The 20,441-nt window shown below is 41.4% G+C and overlaps 1 protein-coding gene across 1 annotated transcript; it reads left to right on the plus strand.

Annotated features, from left to right (window-relative positions):
* The first annotated feature begins 1,263 nt into the window (after window positions 1-1,263).
* CGAS (cyclic GMP-AMP synthase) lies at window positions 1,264-19,508 on the plus strand. Its single transcript, XM_024731890.1, has 5 exons — window positions 1,264-2,198; window positions 6,339-6,558; window positions 7,780-8,022; window positions 15,604-15,706; window positions 18,381-19,508. The coding sequence occupies exons 1-5, from the start codon at window positions 1,575-1,577 to the stop codon at window positions 18,730-18,732; spliced, it is 1,542 nt and encodes a 513-aa protein (XP_024587658.1). The 5' UTR covers window positions 1,264-1,574; the 3' UTR covers window positions 18,733-19,508.
* Window positions 19,509-20,441: the final 933 nt, after the last annotated feature.

Consider the following 20,441-nt stretch of genomic DNA (forward strand, 5'->3'; position numbering starts at 1 on the left):
GGTCAGCAGAAGAGGTATTTGATTCTGGTCCGGTTGATTGCTGCCTGCGCGTTTTCGGTTAAGCTAACACCAGTGCACTTTAGAAGACTTTGGAAACAGCTGGAAGTCAGCATTAAGCCAGCTATAGAGGCATTTACGGGATTCTATGACAAGCATGGAGCCCTTGGAGAACAAAAATAGACCCATAGAGCAGAGGTCTTCAGTCTGGAGCAGGCATAGTCCTGCACATCCTGGAAGACAGCCCAAGTACACCTGCAGTTTTAAGGAAACGGCTTTCCACATTTCAACTTACATTTCCCTGAAACTGGTCTGCTTGACAACAAGTCTGAATACACAATAGTCCTCCTTCCATTTTACAAAAGAAAAACATCTCTTACGGCACAGTTCAAAGAGGTCATAGCAAAATACTGGTTTCAAAGAAAACTTTTGAAAAAGTAATCAAGGCATTTTTGTCCATTGACAGATGAATGGAAAACAAAATGTGGTACATACGTACAATGAAATTATTCAGCCTTAAAAAGGAAGGCTGACACCTGCTCCAACATAAATAAACCGTGAGGACTTTATATTAAGTGAATAAGCCCATCACAAAAGGACAAATACTGTATGACTCCACTTACATGAGGTACCCAGAGTGTCAAATTCAGAGACAGAAAATAGAACGGCTCTTACCAGAAGCCGGAGAGAGCAGGGGGAATGGGGTGTTATGATTTAGTGGGTAGAGTTTCTGTTTTTCAAGATGAAGAGTTCTGAGATGGATAGTGGAGATGCTTTCATACAGAACTACTGTACACTTAAACATGGTTAGGATGGTTAAAAAGAAAAGTACCAGGCACGTTTAACCTAGGGGCTTCCTGTCAAATACGTATTTCTGTAAACGATTTGGCTTTATTTAGCGATACTTGAAAGCCTGTATTGAGATACTCTTGAATCACAACGCCAAAGCAGTATGGATTATTTAAAATGCAAGTGCCATTTTTTTTGATGGGCTTTTGAGAACCAGTGGCTAAAACTCACCAATAGGAACTTCACAGTTTAAGATTGTGCGTGCTTTTACAAAATCAAATAATATGAAATATTTATTCCAATTACAGTCAATCCACATCTCATTCCATCTAGTAAAAATTTTATTTTCTTTTTCCCTTTAATAAAAAAAATGCTTTATTTAAACTTACACTGAAAAAGTTTCTCTGTCAACTTCAATGTGCGAGAAGGTGTTATAGTTTCCCCCAAATTTTGTAGGCGCTACGCCGGTAAATGCGTCTGGCTTTCAAAGCTCGCGAAGGTGTTGTGCGCTGCCCTGGGTTCGGTTTTGCGCTGTTCCCAAGCCGCCGGCACCACTCCACGCGAAGGCGAGAAAGTGGGCGACTGGGGGAGCGCCGTGGGCCCGCCCCTCCGCGGCGGGGGCGTGGCTCCCCGTGGCCACCTGGCTCTGGGCTCTTCTTCCGCGCAGCGCCTGCTGAGTTCCCGCCAGATGTTGAAGTTTCACTTCCAATCGCCACTGCTGGCTCCTCCTCCCAAGGCCTTTTCCCGAAGCCGAGTCTTCTCCCTCTGGGGAGCCGAGAGCGCCAGCCATGGCCCCGCGGCGCGGAAAGGCGACGGGAGCAGCTTCGGAGGCGGAAGCCGCCGCCCCCAGGGTCTCGGCGCCGCGTGTGAAGGGCGTCCCGACCGAGCCTAGAGAGTCCCCGGCCGTCCCTGAGGCCGCCCGGCCCAGCGCGCGGAGGTGCGGCCCCGCCAGGCCGTCGGGATCCCGGAGGGAGAAGAGCGGCCCGGACCCCCAGGAGAAGCGGCAGGTACGCGCGCGGGCTGCCCGCGCCGAGGACCGGGTGGAGGGTCCGCCTGCTCGGACCGAAGGGGTGATGCCTCCCGCGGCCCCAGGGCCGCCCCTTCCCAGGCGTGCATCTCGCCGCGAGGGCACCGCGCGCTCCGCTCGGGAGCGGAGACCCCAGCCCGGGCCCACGGAGGTCCCCGAACCGCTGGTCCCAGTCCCCAGTCTCGGGCGCGGGAAGGAGGCGCCCGGCTCCTGGAAGCCCCGGGCGGTACTGGAGAAGTTGAGGCTGAGCCGCCAGGAAATCTCTGAGGCGGCGGAGGTGGTGAACAGACTCACAGACCACCTTCTGCGGAGACTGCAGAGCTGTGAGTCCGAGTTCAAAGGCGTCGCGCAGCTGCGCACCGGGAGCTACTACGAGCGCGTGAAGGTGAGCTGCGCCGCGCCTCCGCTGCAGTTCCCGCGTACTCCTGCAGTTCCTGCATACCCACCTCCTACGCGCCCCTCACTTCCCTTCGGAAGTAACTCAGACTCGTGTTCTTTTGTGGTTTGTGACATAGCTGTTTTGTTTCGGCGTCCCATCTAGATTGCAAGCTCCATTGTCACAGAACGTTTTGCACAACTTTGAACCCTTATACGGCTGCTCATTTTATTGCTATGGACTCGGTGATATTTGTTTATCGCAGAAAGATGGTGTATGTATCGGTCTTTGGATCTTAAAACTCTTTTAGCACTGAAGACCACTCATATAATTCCATCTAAAGCTTCTTGAAAGCCAAGTGAGCAAAACCTGCATCAGACTAATCTGCCTGGAGCATGATTCTTACGACATAAATGTCGATCAGTTCTATTATGTGGAGGGTCCAAAGGGAAGAGAAAGTTATTAGTTAGAACTAGAGAACGAGAAGACAGAGAACAGTCTCCTATCAGAACCACTCTCCTTTTTATTTATTTTTTAAAACTTTTTATTTCGTTTTGGAGTATAGTTGATTAACAATGTTGTGTTAGTTTCGGGAGTACAGAAAAGTGATTCCGTTATACATATACATGTATCTATTCTTTTTCAAATTCTTTTCCTGTTTAGGTTGTTACTTTATATTGAGCAGAGTTCCCTGTGCTATACAGTAGGTCCTTGTTGGTTATCCACTTTAAATATAGCAGTACCCCTCTCCTTTTGAAAATCAAGCTGATGGAAGGAAATTCAGTGAAATTTGTTTTATCTAAAACATGTATCGCTTTTAAAAAACTGATTATAAAAGGTATATACGTGTTCATTGTAGAGTTGACCCACTGCCTGCCCTCAGTAGGTTCCCACAGCACAACAGTACCCCTGCTCCATACCTCTTTCCTCAGCCTCTCCCGTATTTGCCCCTGTTCCGTGTTGATGTCCCTGGAAATTTCAGAAAAGCAAATAGAAGAACAGTATTATTCCTGTTTGTTTTATTCACCGTTATTTTGGTGTATTTTCTTCTGTTATGCATACACTTAAATTTCAAAGTTGGATTCCAAACTTTATAATTGGTAAAGGGATAGACAAAAGACACTTCTCATTAACTCTTTTATTTGGATTCATATTGACGCATTTCCATTCATGTATTTTATTGTAATATTATCAAATTCTAGGTGAAAATCTGGAAGTTTTCTTGTAGAAATTCCCTGTGGGATTTCCAGTTTATAATGTTCTTTTTGTCCATCCCCAGCAGCTCACCCCCGCCTCCCTCTAAGCCACCATCATCTTTCACCTGAATTTTGCCTTTCCAATCTCCTTATTTGCCTTCTTATAATATCTCCACAGAGGCCAGAGTAAATTTTTAGAAATACAAAGCTAAAACCTGGCTTCTCAATGAACATGACGGAATAAAATCTGAACTCCTTTCCAGGATCTACAGGTCCTTGCAGAATCTGGGCCCCGGCCTCCGCTTCAACTTCATTTCATGTCACTCTTCCCCTTGTCCACATGGACTGATTTTTGTTCCTTGAGCTAAAATTTTACAAGACTTGACAATTCCAAGTTTGGAGGAGATGTGGAGCAACTGAAACTCCCTTGCATTGATGCTGGGAGGATAAATTGGTACTACGTCTTGAAAACTGACATTTTTTTCTAAAGTTCAAGATTTGCCTGTCCTGTGGTCCAACAGCCCCACTCCTGGGCACATATACAATAGCAACGGGTGCTCATGGCCGCCCAAAGGCATATGTAAGAATGCTCAGAACAACTTTGTAACAGTTAAACTCAGAACTGTCAGTAGTAGTTAAAAACTGGAAACAACCCAAATACTCAACAACAGAATAAGTAAATCTATTTTGGTATATTCCATTAATTTAGTGGAATACTACACAGAATGAAAAAGAACAAACTACCACTATAGACAGAACGATATAGATGAATCTCACAGTGTTAAATGAAAGAAGTCAGGTATAAAGGGTACCTACTATATGATTCAGTTTATATGATGTTCCCAAACAGGCAAACCTAACCTATGGTATTAGAAGTCGGAGTTCTGGCTGCTCTTGGTGGAGGGTTTCTGGTCAGGAGTGGGAATGCTGCTGGGGATGGGAAAAGGGCAATTTAGGGTGCCCTCAAGGCTCACTGTCCTTACTGGGATTCAACCATTTTTCTTTTCTTTTTTTTTTTTTTTTTTGCGGTACGCGGGCCTCTCACTGTTGTGGCCTCTCCCGTTGCGGAGCACAGCCTCCCGGACGCGCAGGCTCAGCGGCCATGGCTCATGGGCCCAGCCGCTCCGCGGCACGTGGGATCTTCCCGGACCGGGGCACGAACCCGTGTCCCCTGCATCGGCAGGTGGACTCTCAACCACTGCGCCACCAGGGAAGCTCTCGACCATTTTTCTTGAATAAATCCTCCTTGGATTGTTGCAAGCCTTTGGTTAATTTACAGAGACCTGAAAAAGTTGAATTTGACCTTTTCTGCCCATGTTCTTGTTACTTTTATGGAAAAGTGGATTTTCAGAGGCTTCTACTTCATTCCCACTGATGGCACTTCACGTGTTTGTTTCACCCCCATAGTATGTCCTAGTCAGCTTGGGCTGCCATAATAAAATATCATAGACTGAGTGGCTTAAACAACAGACATTTATTTTCTCATGGTTCTGGAGGCTGGAAGTCCATGATCAGGGTGCCAGAACGGTTAGGTTCTGGTGAGGGCTGTCGTCCTGGTTTGCAGATAGCAGCCTTCTCCCTGTGTCCTCGCTGTGTTTCTCAGAGCATGTGTGCAGAGACACAGCAACCGATCTCACTTCATCCAAGTCCACCAGTCCTATCAGCTAGGACCCTACCCTCATGATCTCATTTAACCTTCATTATTTCCTAAAAGCCCTGTCTCCAAGTACAGTTACATTGGGGGTTAGGACTTCAATATATGAATTTTGAGAGGACACGGTTCAATGCACAGCATGGTACATCTCAGTTTGGACTAGCCACGTTCACATGGTCAAAAGGGCTTCCCCGGTGGCGCAGTGGTTAAGAATCCGCCTGCCAATGCAGGGGACACGGGTTCGAGCCCTGGTCTGGGAAGATCCCACATGCCACGGAGCAACTAAACCCGCGCGCCACAACTACTGAGCCTGCGCTCTAGAGCCCGAGAGCCACAACTACTGAAGCCTGCGGGCCTAGAGCCCGTGCTTCACAACAAGAGAAGCCACCACAATGAGAAGCCCGCGTACCACAATGAAGAGTAGCCCCCACTCGCTGCAACTAGAGAAAGCCCGCGTGCAGCAACAAAGACCCAACACAGCCAAAATTAATAAATAAATAAAATAATTAAAAAAAAAAAGACATAGGGCCACCAGATACTGTGTTGAATAGTACAGTCCAATAGCTGTACTTGAAGCCTACGCCTAATAAGTAAAAGACTTGTGCATTTTTAATATAGGAAAATAATCAGTTATAACTGCTGTAATTATTATTATGGTGATGAAGAAGATTCTTGGAAGTTCTTGTTTATTTATTTATTTATTTTTGGCCACGCTGCACGGCTCGTGGGATCTTAGCTCCCTGACCAGGGATGGAACCCATGCCCTTGGCAGTGAAAGCATGGAGTCCTAACCACTGGAACGCCAGGGAATTCCCTGAAGCTCTTAAAATGCTGTGGTTCAAAGACATTAATGTAGTTAGTGTATGACTTGGAGCTCATACTCATTTGGCTGACTGTTAGCTGTAAGGAGAGGGCCCTTGCTCAACTAGCCAGGAGGTAACTACACATATTTTTGAGACCAGTGACAGGGGGCTGGCTCAGTGTGTAGCTTTGTAACTTAAAAGGTAGCACTTTAAATTTCTTTAATTTTATCAATCTTTAATCTCAGGAAAAGACTGGTACAGATTTTTAAAGCTTGCATATTATTTTAATTGTTTTTAAGAAAATGCGTATAGAACCTACAAACTGAAGCCAATACTCCTCACCTAGCTCCCCTAGTCTCACTCCCAGAGGGTATAAATATTAGAAATCTTGCTTTTCATGGTAGGATTTTAAGTGGAAATTTTAAGAAAAAAAATTTTAGTTGGTTGGAAAATATTCACAAGCAAACACATCGGTGCTATTTTTACTGTTTCTTAGATTTCTGCTCCTGATGAATTTGACGTTATGTTCAAACTGGAGGTCCCCCGAATTCAGCTAGAAGAATATTACAACAGTGGTGCTCATTACTTTGTGAAGTTCAAAAGAAATCCCAAAGGAAATCCTCTGGGTCAGTTTTTAGAAGGGGAAATATTATCAGCTTCTAAGATGCTGTCCAAGTTTAGGAAAATCATTAAGGAAGAAATTAAAAATATTGAAGGTAAGATCTTTGACTTTTGATTCTTAAAGATCTAATCATGTCTACTAATTGCCTCTCCTGATCTTTCTTGATCTCCCTGCAGCAGACTGTTGACTACTACCTCCTAGAAACAACTCTTTGCTCTTGATTTTAGTCTACTATATTTTCTTGGTATTCTTCCTAAATGTTGATTGACTCTATCTTGTTTGTTTTTTTGGTTTTTTTTTTTTTTTTTGCAATGCATGCTTTGAAGGGAGTGAACTGGGAGAAGTGGTAGCAGTTGGGGGCACGAACCCGTGTCCCCCGCATCGGCAGGCGGACTCTCAACCACTGCGCCACCAGGGAAGCCCTAACTCTGTACTCTTTGATGAACATCTTCCCACTTCTCCCACCTCCCCGCCCCTGGTAACCTCCATTCTACAGTCTGCTTCTCTGTGTTTGACTTTCTTAGCTTCTCCATATAAATGAGGTCATGCACTTTGCTTAGCACAACGACCTCCAGGTTCATCCATATTGTCACAAATGGCAGGATTTCCTTCCTTGTTAAGGCTGAATAATATTCCATTGTCTATATATGCCACAACCTCTTTACCCATTCATTCATCGGAGGACACCTAGGTTGTCTCAAGCATCTTGGCTGTTGTGAATAATGCTGCAGTGAGCAGTGCTTGCTCCCTGGGTCCTGGTGCTCACTGCCTCTCTGTATGACACGCCTCCACCCTCCGGGCTGGGCTGTTGCTGTTTCGTTTTTTTCAATTTGGCCGTGCCACACAGCTTGCAGGTTCTTAGTTTCCTGACGAGGGCTTGAACCCGTGCCCTCGGCAGCAAAAGCGTGGAGTCCTAACCACTGGACCGCCAGGGAATTCCCGCTGAGGTCTTCTGAATCACCTCTCTCCTCCCTGCTGCTCATCTGGCCTCTTATGTAGGCTTCCCTCCAAACCACCATACACAAATTTAAATGAAAATTTAATCACAGCACTCCCAAACCCCAAAGTCTTTGGGGGCTACTTGTTTTATACACCAGACAGAATCTTGATAATATACCCCATAATGGGTATCATCAATAGATACTGGCTCAATGAGTAAAACACTGCCTTGTGGGGTCATTTTCTTCGTTAGAACTAATTTTCATCTTACACTTAGTACTTATGGATCTCCAATTATAGCTATGTTATTTTCCCTGTGTTTTTAGAGAAAAGTGGATTGATAAGCCCTTTCTTCTTTATTAATATGTTTAAACAGATACAGACGTCATGGTGGAGAGGAAGAGAAGAGGGAGCCCTGCAGTAACACTTCTGGTTAGAAAACCTAAAGAAATATCTGTCGATATAATCCTGGCTTTGGAATCCAAAAGCAGCTGGCCTGCTAGCACCAAGGGAGGCCTGCCCATCAGTAACTGGCTTGGAGCAAAAGTTAGGAACAATTTAAGACGACAGCCATTTTACCTGGTACCCAAGCATGCAAAGGAAGGAAGTGGTTTTCAAGGTATCTTGACTATGAAGGTTAACTTAAAAGACGTCCATATAAAGGAGTCGTTAATGGTACATACTAGGGCAGTGAAAGATCAACTCGTGCTATTGGCATTTCAAGAGCCATTAGGCTAAATAGGCTACAAGATGGGAGTTTAGTGATAGATGGAATTGAAAAGGGCATAATTGCAATAGTAATATCAAGTACTCAGCTTTAAAATGTCTACTAGCCCATGTTTGAATGTTGTTTTTGTTTGTTTTTTTTTTTTTTTTTTGCGGCACGCGGGCCTCACACTGCTGTGGCCTCTCCCGTCGCGGAGCACAGGCTCTGGACGCGCAGGCCCAGCGGCCAGGGCCCACGGCCCCAGCCGCTCCGCGGCACGTGGGATTCTCCCGGACCGGGGCACGAACCCGTGTCCCCTGCATCGGCAGGCGGACTCCCAACCACTGCGCCACCAGGGAAGCCCTGTTTGTTTGTTTTTAATAAAGAAAAGCAAGTACTGGCCTTGGAGTCAGACTGCCCTGGATCTGAATCCTGAAGCTTCTTCCCTTACTCGCTGTGTGATCTGGGGCTAGTTATCGAGCCCTGCTAAACCTGTTTGCTCATCTGTATATGTTTTTATTACACTAAAAAATATACACAAAAAAAAAAAAAAAAAAAAAAAAAAAAAAAAAAAATATACAAATGCCTTCAAACTTGTAATCATCCATAGTTTACTTTGTCTAACATAGGAGATTGAATGTCAACTAAGTACAAGTATCGTTACACATAAAGTAAACCTAGAAGGTATGTCTTTGCATTGAAGTTCATTTTCAGAATGATACTTTATGAGCATGGCAGGGACTGTATACACATTTCATCATATTTCTCAATACCTCATGTCAAAGCATAGATACAATAAGTGCTAAAATACAAAAAAAATCAATAAAACTACAATATTCCTAGATATCTAAACTATCTGCCCAGCATTTTAAATTTATTTAAATATTTTAAAAAGTTATTCATCAATTTCAATGTTGACATTCCAATCAATGAACATGCAAAGCTTTATTTAAAAATAATAATTCATACACTGTTGATGGGCGTGTAATACGGTACGATCCCTTTGAGAAAAGGTCTGGCAGTTTCTTAAAAGGTTAAACATATATCTTCCCTAATCCAGCATTAAGTCCATAACACATTTATATAAGAATATATGTACTAGCCCAAATCTGGAAAGAGCCCAGAAGTCCATCAAAAGATAATGGATAAACAAACTGTAGTACATTCATAAAATGGAATACTACTCAACAACAAAAAACAATGAACCACTGATAAGAGGATGGATGAATACTAAAAACATTAAGACAGGTGAAAGAAAACAGAAACAAAGGGTCCATACTGTATGATCTCAATTATAGTAAGTTCTAGAACAAGCAGAATTTTATCTATGGTTTTTTTAAAAAATTAGAGCAGAGGTTGCCTGAGGTGCTGGGGATTGATTAGGAAGGGACAGGAGAGAACTTTCTGGGGTGATGATAACTTTTTTTTTTTTTTTTTTGATGATAACTTTTTGATGGGGGTTTAGAAATATCCCACATGCCGCAACTAAAAATCCTGCTTGCCTCAAGGAAGATGCCGCACGAGGCAACAAAGAACACATGTGTGGCAGCAAAGAACCCACGTGCCATAACTAAGACCCAACACAACCAAATAAATAAATTAAAGAAAACGAAAAACAAATGACACAGGTGTAGTCATTTGTCAAAACTCATCAAATGCTACATTTAAGATGTGTGCATTTCACTGTTTGCAAATCTTACCTAAAAAATCACACACGCAAATAAATATTGAACTCCAGTTCATAATATTCATGCTGAAGTGTTTATGGGTAAAGTATTCTAATTAGTTCCAAAACTTGTTTTTTTAATTTTTTAAACAAATATTTATTTATTTATTTGGCTGCGTCAGGTCTTCACAGAATCTTTGTTGTGGCATGCAGGATCTTTGGCTGTGGTGCACAGGCTCCAGAGCACACGGGCTCAGTAGTTGTGGTGTGTGGGCTTAGTTGCCTGGCGGCATGTGGGATCTTAATTCCCCGACCAGGGATCGAACCCGTATCCGCTGCATTGGAAGGTGGATTCTTTTTTTTTTTTTTTTTTTTTTTTTTTTTTTTTGCTGTATGCGGGCCGCTCACTGTTGTGGCCTCTCTCGTTGTGGAGCACAGGCTCCGGACGCACAGGCTCAGCGGCCATGGCTCACGGGCCCAGCCGCTCCGCAGCATGTGGGATCTTCCCGGACAGGGGCACGAACCGGTGTCCCCTGCATCGGCAGGTGGACTCTCAACCACTGCGCCACCAGGGAAGCCCGGAAGGTGGATTCTTAACCACTGGACCACCAGGGAAGTCCCCATCCACAACCTGTTTTAAAATAACAGTTTTCTTAAAAAAAAAAGAATTTATGGATGGATAGATAAATATGTGATAAAGCAAGTACAGCAAAACATTAATTGTAGAATGTAGGTGGTAGGCATGTGAATGTTTACTATAAAATTCTTTCAACTTTTTCTGTATATTTTTGAAGGATTTCAAAATACTAAGTTTAAACCCACTTGAAAAAATTCCTCCAGGTGGTTAAGCTACCCAACTCAGTATGCTTAAATTCATTGTTTTCATTATTGTTTCTAATTTTAGGTATTGGAATTAAATTTTAATTTAGCTTTGTTTCATAAATTTATAAAGCATTCACATGGTTCCAAAGTCAAAGCTACAGAAAAAAGTATTCTTAGGGAAACATAGCTTCCCTTTATGTTTCCTCTACACTCGTCTTTCCTTCCCTGATTGGAAGCCCTATAATTGTTTTCAGTTCACCTTTCATTTTTAAAAAGTACAAGTAAATACATATATATATATATGTATATATATTCATATGCAACACCCCCTCTTTAAAAAGTACTTTTCTATTTTGACTTAATAAGATATCTAGGTTATCACTCCATAGCTCTGTGTAGAGATAGCACTCGTTCCTTTTTTTTAATATTAGCTGTACTTCCTGTGTTGTACACTACACCCCTGTAGCCTATCTTATATCCAGTAGTTTGTATCTGCCCCTCCCCCCCACTGATTACCACTCATTTGTTCTCTGTATCTGTGAGTCTTCTTTTTTGTTATCTTCACTAGTTTGTTTTATTTTTTAGATTCTTCATGTAAATTACATCATACAGTATTAGTCTTTCCCTGTCTGACTTACTTCACTTAGCATAATGCCCTCCAAGTCCATCCATGTTGCTGCAAATGGCAAAATTTCGTTCTTCTTTTATGGCTGAGTAATATTCCACTGTATATATATACCGCATCTTCTTTATCCATTCATCTGTTGATGGACACTTAGGTTGCTTCTGTGTCTTGGCAATTGTGAATAATGCTGGTGTGAACATTGAGGTGCATGTTATCTTTTCGAATTAGTGTTTTTGTTTTTTTTTGAGCACCCATTCCTTTTTATAGTCTGTTTTTACAGCTGGTCAAGGAATAGTAAATCCATATCTAATTTTGCTGGTATTGCCCAAATCACCTCCATACAGAATTCACCAATTTGCATTCCCACAGAAGTGTATGAGGGTACCCATTTCACCCTCAGCTTTAACAACAGAACTCATTAAACCCTTTGGAATTTTTGCCAATAATCCAAAAAGAGAGAAATGATACTTCAACATAGTTGTTTAAAATAAACTTTTAATTTTAGAATAGTTTAAGATTTGCAGAAAAAGTACAAAGATGATACAGAGAGTTGCTATATACCGCATACCTATTTCCCATTATTAGCATCTTACATTAATATGACACATTTGTCATAATTAATGAACCAATATTGGTATAGTCTTGTTAACTAAAGTCCATACTTTACTCAGATTTCCTTGATTTTTACCTAATGTCCTTTTTCTGTTCCACGATCCCATCTAGGACACCACATTGCGTTTAGTTGTCACGTCTCCTTAGCCTTCTCTTGACTGACAGTTTCACAGTCTTGCCTTGTATTTGATGACCTTGACAGCTTTGAGGAGTACCAGTCAGATATTCTGTGGAACGTCCCTCATTTGGCATGTGTCTCATGCTTTTCTTGTGGGTTAGACTGGAGTTCTGAGTTTGGTGGAGGAGGACCACAGAGTTGAAATGCCATTCTCATCATATTACATGAAGGGTACATCGTGAGTATGACTTAGCACTGCTGGTGTGGACCTCGATCACCTGGCTGAGGGAGTGTTTGCCAGGTTTCTCCACTGTTAATATCCTCTCTTTCCCTCTTTTCATACTGTGCTATTTGGAAGGAAGTCACTGAGCACAGCTCACACTTAAGCTCACCTCTTTATTTTTTTTTAAATTATTTATTTTTATTCGTTTGTGCCAGGTCTTAGTTGTGGCTCACGGGCTCCTTAGTTGCGGCATGTGAACTTTTAGTTGCGGCATGCATGTGGGATCTAGTTCCCTGAGCAGGGATCACACCCAGGCCCCCTGCATTGGGAGTGTGGAGTCTTAACCACTGTACCACCAGGGAAGTCCCTAAGCTCACCTCTTCAAGAGCAGAGTATTTACACAAATTATTTGATATTCTGCATTGGAGATTTATCTCCTCTCCCATTTTTTTTCGGTACACGGGCCTCTCACTGTTGTGGCCTCTCCCGTTGTGGAGCACAGGCTCCAGACACGCAGGCTCAGCGGCCATGGCTCACGGGCCCAGCCGCTCCGCAGCATGTGGGATCCTCCCGGACCGGTGCACGAACCCGTGTCCCCTGCATCGGCAGGCGGACCCTCAACCACTGCGCCACCAGGGAAGCCCTCTTCTCTCCCATCTATTTATTTACTAAAATCATATCAGTATGGACTCATGGGTATTTGTCTTGTATTTTGGGCTATAATTCAATACTGCTTTCATTTTGTTGCTTAAATTGTTCCAGCTTTGGCCTTGAGTTCTTTCATTTGGCTCCTGTGTCCCTTTGACAAACGTCCCATAATTGTGGGTTTTGTTTTGTTTTCAGCACTAACTCACTTTCTGGTACTACAAGATGCTCCAGGCTCATCTTGTGTATTTCTTGCTTCAGTCCTAGAATCAGCCGTTTCTCCAAGGAACCCTGTATCCTTTTATTGGAGAGTGTACTAGAGCCATGACCTGGGTGCTGTGTGCGCTCTTCTGGAGTAGCAGAGGAAATATATGTATGATTACTAACCGCAGCATACGCACAGCTCTATAGGTATTTCCTGTGTCACCACCTGTATCCGTTTTAAGTGGTACATGAGTTCACACTGATGTCTCGAACTGTAATCCGTTATCACGTGGATCATTCTACCTTCTCTCCTTGCTCTCTGTAACCTCTCATCCCAACAGCGAGAAACCTGGCTCCCACCATCTGCCACCCACCTACTCCGTTGTTCCTTGTTCAGTTCCAATCCACATGTATGGATGGTTCGGAACTGTAAATCCATTCCCCTGTGTGCACAGCGCATGTGTACAGTTCCTTTTGCCTTCAGTCTTACAGACCCCATTTCCCAAGTAACTTAGGTCAACACCTTTTGCCCCCATGCCGTTCAGGGAGTTTGTGTCATACATTCGTAATACAGTTAGATCCCTTTTCACAGTCTGCATTACTTCTTGAGATCCCTTGACCTTCTAAGTGACCTTTTAGCAGCTTGTGTATGTTAAGGTTCACTCTCTGTGCCATGAAGTTCTGTTGGTTTTGACAAATGCATTGCATCGTGTATCTACCATCACATGATACCAACAGTTTCACTTCCCTAAAAAGTCCCTGTGCTTCACTTATTCAACCCTCTGCATCCCAAACCTCTGGCAACCGCTGACCTGTTTACCATCTCTATAGTTGGCCTTTTTCAGAATGGCATAAATGGATGCTGTACATGGATTTATACAGCAGCTATGAGCACACCTATCTCTGTGCCACCTTCCCCATATATTTATTGTCTGTATATTGTGTAGGCTTTACTGTACTCTTTATTCTGTCCCCCCAAAATCTTTGTCTGTCCTTGAGCTATACCATATTGTCATATATGACTTTATAAGTCTTGATATCTGCTCTCCCACTTTGTCCTTCTTAAAGAGTGATTTAGATATTCTTGACCCTTTTATTTTCATAAAAATGCTGGTATCATCTTGTCAAGGTCTACAGAAACATTGTTTTTGGAGTTTTGATTGTGAGTGCGTTGACTCTATAGATGAATTGGGGGAGACTTGATATATCTACAATAATGAGTCTTCTAATTTATGTGCAGGTGCACATCTCCATTTATTTAGATTTCCTCTAATACTTTCCAGTGAAGTTTTTTGTGGGTTTTGTGTTGTGTTTTTTTTTGCGGTACGCGGGCCTCTCACTGTTGTGGCCTCTCCCGTTGCGGAGCACAGGCTCCGGACGCGCAGGCTCAGCGGCCATGGCTCACGGGCCCAGCCGCTCCGCGGCACGTGGGATCTTCCCGGACCGGGGCATGAACCCGTGTCCCGTGCATCGGCAGGCGGACTCTCAACCACTGCACCACCAGGGAAGCCCATCAGTGAAGTTTTTGAATTTTCTCCACAGAAAGTTTATGTCTTCTGTTAGATTTACTCATAGGCAATTGTAACTTTTTATTATGAAAAATTTTAAACCAGTAGAAAAGTAGACTGAAGAATATATTGAACTCATGCATACCTGTCACCCAGCTTCTTTTGTATTTTCTACATATACAGTTATATCATCTATCAGTAATGATGGTTTTATTTTTCCTTCTCTTACTGTGCTTGCTAGGTTAGCCAATGCATGTTGAACAGAAATAGGGATAGCACACAGCCTGCCTTCCTGATTTCAAAGAAAAAACTTCTACATTTTACATTAGATTATCATGTTGCTGTGGGTTTTTTTTTATGATCTACCTGTTATTAGATCAAGTTTCCATCCACATTTAACTTACTGAGAGGTGTTTTCTTTTAATGATGAATGAATGTTAAATTTTATTAGCTGTACTTTCTGCTTCTGTTGAGTTGATCATATGTTCTTCCCCTGTTCTGTTAATGTGACAGATTATATTGATTGATTTTTAAAATTATAAACCAATTTCTGATTAAAACAAGGTAGTGAGAGGATGGTCAGAGCTTAAAAGAGCTATCCACGGTTAAAACTTGGGAAGAAGGGGGAGATCATTCTATTCTTACATAAACTCGCAAAAAATAGAAAAAAAGGAAATGTTCCCTGGTTCATTTTACGTGAATACCCAAACTTGCAAGGATGGTATAAAAGGATAAACAAAAAACTTCAATCAATTCAAATTATTATTGAAACAAAACGTCAACAGACTGTATTTAGCAATATATGAAAGGTAATACGTCTTACCATGGCTAAATGTATTAAGCCCTGAGTTCTCCCCCCAATTTTTTTTCTATCTTGGCACATTGTTTGCTTGTTCAAATCACTTGTTTTAATATGTAATCACGTTATTTATCTGTTCACTTCTTTTGGTCTATCTCCTCCTAGAAATTTTTCAGGATGATATTTTAATGAAGGAAATCGTTTAAATATTGTGTTGTTTATATTGTTTGTTTTTGGTAAAGTGCTTTTCTATTTTTCTTTTGGAAATTAAGAAGAAACATGGCGTCTGTCCTTCTCTCACATTGAAAAGGAAATTTTGAAAAATCACGGACAATCTAAAACATGCTGTGAAATTGATGGAGTGAAATGTTGCAGGTAACCTCCTTATTTTGTGAAATGACAGATTATCAATAGAATGCTTAGTTCTTTGTTGACTCCATAGTTTAAACCTGAAGATGATCATTGCTGGGTTGAGTCCTGGGGGCAGTGCATGGCTGGATTGACCTGGAGTATTAGAGTGTAAGAATGAAACCAAGGAAGCCAGGTCCAAGGGACAAAGGAAGAGTGTTGTTAGAAGGCAATGGTGGGACTTCCCTGGTGGTCCAGTGGTTAAGACTCTAAGCTCCCAACACAGGGGGCCCGGGTTTGATCCCTGGTCAGGGAACTAGATCCCGCATGCCACAACTAAGAGCCTGCATGCCACAACTAAAGGATCCCGCAGGCGGCAACGAAGATCCCGCGTGCGTGCCACAACTAAGACCCAGCACAGCTAAACAAATAAATAATAAAAATTAAAATAAAATTTAAAAAAAGGCGGCAGTGCTGGGGAGCACAGTCCTGAGCCTGGATTATATGGATGTAGATGTATGAAAGTAGGACGGAGCGAAGGGTGTGAACACTAGTCATGACTAGCTGTGACAACTGGATTTGTCTTAGTGTTCTGGTTGCTTCAAGGTAATGAATATTAATGTTGCATAATGGGAGGAGACCAAAGGACCACTCTTATTGGATGCTGGTGCTTGCTTTGAGGTGGTTTGGCTGTGTTGAAGGCCAGGGACTGACCAGGTAAATTTGAAACAACACTGAGAGATGGGTAATTATTTTTCTTGGTAGCATAGACACCATAAAGAACTGAGCTTGAAAAGGAATCATTCATTTGAGTTTCTAAAGTTGTCTGGAATAAGGATCACAAAAGTTAAAAGGTTAAAACAAGAATGCCCAATGTGCAGGCACAGGAAGTTCTTTAAGGCTTCATATGCAGGCTTTGAAGCAAGCATTAAGAAAAATATATTGTTGATTAGGCTTAGTAATTTTATAAACATTAAATTTTGTCAACTGCTAAATAACTGGATGATTAATGTAAACCAAAATAAGACAAAATCATTTTATAAAAATTAAAACAAGATTTTTCTAGGTACTAAATAACTGGATGAATAATATAACTATCTGCCGGTTTCATGTAGTTGAATTAATCCTGATAGAATAAAACATTTAAGCCAGGAACGGGGAAGAGGAAAGGAAAACATAGGTTCTTGAAACTTTAAAGCATGTATTTGAAAAAATAATTAGGTTTTAGAATGACTCTGTAATTATATTATTTATATATATTGGGTTGGCCAAAAGGTTCGTTCAGTTTTTTCCGTAAGATGGCTCTAGTAGCACTTAGTTGTCTTTAACATCATTTGAAACAATTTTGTTAGATTGTATTGACAGCTGTCCTATCAATGTGCATTAAAAAAAACTTATCAAAATCGGTGATTTTTTGTGTATCCATTTTAATATTGAAGATGGAAGGAAAAAAGCAACATTTTTGGCATATCATGCTTTATTATTTCAAGAAAGGTAAAAACGCAACTGTGAAACGCAGAAGAAGATTTGTGCAGTGTGTGGAGAAGGTGCTGTGACTGATCGAACATGTCAGTAGTGGTTTGCGAAGTTTCATGCTGGAGATTTCTCGCTGGACGATGCTCCACGGTTGGGTAGACTAGTTGAAGTTGATAGTGATCAAATCGAGACATTAACTGAGAACAATGAACGTTATAGCACGCAGGAGATAGCCGACATGCTCAAAATATCCAAATCAAACACTGAAAATCATGTGCACCAGCTTGGTTATGTTCACTGCTTTGGTGTTTAACTTATGGGTTCCACATAAGTTCAGTGAAAAAACTTTCTTGACCATATTTCCACATGCGATTCTCTATTGAAATGTAACGAAAATGTTCCGTTTTTAAAACAAATTTGTGACGGGTGATGAAAAGTGGATACTGTACAATAATGTGGAACGGAGGAGATCGTGGGGCAAGCAAAGTGAACCACCACCAACCACACCAAAGGCTGGTCTTCATCCAAAGAAGGTGATGTTGTGTATATGGTGGGATTGGAACAGAGTCCCCTGTTACGAGCTCCTTCTGGAAAACCAAACAATTCCAACAGTACAGCTCCCAATTAGACCAACTGAAAGCAGCACTGATGAAAAGCGTCCAGAATTACTCAACAGGATATGCATAATCTTCCATCGGGATAATGCAAGACCTCATATTTCTTTGATGACCAGGCGAAAACTGTTACAGCTTGGCCGGGAAGTTCTGATTCATCCGCCGTGTTCAGCAGACATTGCACCTGTGGATTTCCATTTATTTCGGTCTTTACAAAATTCTCTTAATGGAAAAAATTTCGATTCCCTGGAAGACTGTAACAGTTCTGGGACCTGGAACAGTTCTTTGCTCAAAAAGATAAAAAGTTTTGGGAAGATGGAATTACGAAGTTGCCTGAAAAATGGCAGAAGGTAGTGGAGCAAAACGGTGAATACGTTGTTCAATAAAGTTCTTGGTGAAAACGAAAAATGTGTCTTTTATTTTTCCTTAAAAACCAAAGGAACTTTTTGGCCAACCCAATATCTTTATTGTTTTTTGTATCTATATGTATTATAATATCTGTATTGTTTACTATATCTCTATGTTTTTCCTGTAAGATACCTAAAGTTTTTTGTGGAATGAAACAGGTTGTAAAGAAGTAAAATTAAATGGTTTTCTTTTTTATTCAACAGGAAGGAGTGTTTAAAACTAATGAAATATCTTTTAGAACAACTGAAAAAAAAGTTTGGAAACCGAAAGGAACTGGATAAGTTCTGTTCTTATCATGTGAAAACTGCCTTCTTTCACGTCTGTACCCAGGACCCAGATGACAGTCAGTGGCACTGCAAGGATTTGGAGCTCTGCTTTGATAACTGTGTGACATACTTTCTTCAGTGCCTCAAGACAGAACAACTTGAGCATTATTTCATTCCTGAATTCAATCTCTTCTCTCGAGACCGTATTGACAAGCTAAGTAAAGAATTTCTGTCAAAGCAAATTGAATATGAAAGAAACAATGGATTTCCAGTTTTTGGTGAATTTTGAAATTATATTTTTAAAAAGAATCAAGAATTAGAGTGACTTTATAATCATTGAAATGCGTCACAGCAATGATTGACTAAAATGATTATTCAGCTCTCTTTCTCTTCATAAACTCTAATCAATATAAAAGGATGGATTATCCTAGGAAACAGATTATTCAAGGAATAAGAAGCAAAGGAGTATTTAAAATGTAAAAGCCTTACCAGAGTGGCATGAAAAGAAAGACAAAATACATATCATCTCAATTAAATTCATCAAGCACTGACTGAACACCACCTCTCACCTAGCACAGATGTGTGGAAGGAGGCAAGGTCATTGCCTGCACGAACTGGTAGGTTTTGTTTAACATACAAATATGTTTGGAAGCCATGTCCTGTCCTATGTGTTAGGATAGGTAAGAAGGAAATGAAAAAACAGGCTCTGTGTGTCCTGGGAAATTCTTAATCTTTCATAGAAAAGTAGAGGATACTTTTCTACACATGGCTAAATATAAAACATAACTTTCTTTTAAGTAATACTTTTATATGTATTTCTGAAAAGGCAATACACACATGGTACAAAACTCAAAGAAAAGGGTATGGGATGAAATGCCATCCTCTCTCCTCTGCACTTAGGCAGCATTCAACTTGAGGCAGTTGCTGTCTGTTAACTTTTTCCTATTCAGATATTTTGCACATTTTCTTACTGGCTTTTTAAAATTGTTTTCTCATTGTCATTTTGTTGTCATTCTCATATCATGAATAACTTCTGTGTAGACTGTCTATACCAATTTTTGTGTCTTCTAGTGAGAAAGGTTTTAAAATTAAAATTTTGAATGTATCAGTCTTCTTTATGCTTGTGCATTTTATGTTATCTTCAACAACCTAATGTGTTTGAACGTACTAAAAGTTGGACATTTGGAGGAGAGTTTTGGGGACAGTGTATGATAACTAAATAGAAACTTAGGCAAACAAAAAAATCCAAGCTACTTTGAACTCCAGGAAAAAATGAATGTGTGAAGAAAACTAATTATAGTCTAATTTGAGAATATTACTCAACTGTAAGTATTTGTGAAGTCAAAGTAATATTATAACTATTGACTATTAACCTTATCAGGATTATGGAGAGGATAGGGCCTGAGTGCTTGTGAGTGACGGTGGTAGAGGGGGTTGGACTATATTCGTTTCCTACTGCTGTATAACAACTCACCACAAACTTCGTGGCTTAAAACAGTACACATTTATTATCTCACAGTTTCTGTGGATCAGGATTCTGGGCATGGTTCTGCACAGGGTGTCACAGGGCTTCAGTCAAGGTGTCAGTTGGGGCTGCAGTCTTATCTGAGGCTTGACTGGAGAAAGACCCACTTTTATTGGCAGTATTCAGTTTCTTACAGTTTTAAGACTGAGAACTTCAGTTACTGTTGGCCAGAGATTGCCCTCAGCTGCTAGAAACTGCTTTCAGTTCCCTGCCATGTAAACTCCCAGCATTGGCAGCCCATAACATGGCAGCACTTCAAAGCTGGGGGAGAGGGAGAGACTCCAGCAAGAGGGTGCAACAGTCTTATTTAACATAATTACATACACATGATCATGTACATCCCATAACCTTTACCATATAGTTGGTTGGAAGCAACTCATTGGTCCCCCCCATGCTCAAGGGGAGGGGAATCACTTAAGAGTGTTATGTCAGTGTAAACAACTGTATAGTTGGGGGAAAACACTACCCACAAG

This window comes from Neophocaena asiaeorientalis, unplaced genomic scaffold (assembly GCF_003031525.2).
Source record: "Neophocaena asiaeorientalis asiaeorientalis breed wild unplaced genomic scaffold, Neophocaena_asiaeorientalis_V1.1 scaffold450, whole genome shotgun sequence".
Lineage (NCBI taxonomy): Eukaryota > Metazoa > Chordata > Mammalia > Artiodactyla > Phocoenidae > Neophocaena > Neophocaena asiaeorientalis.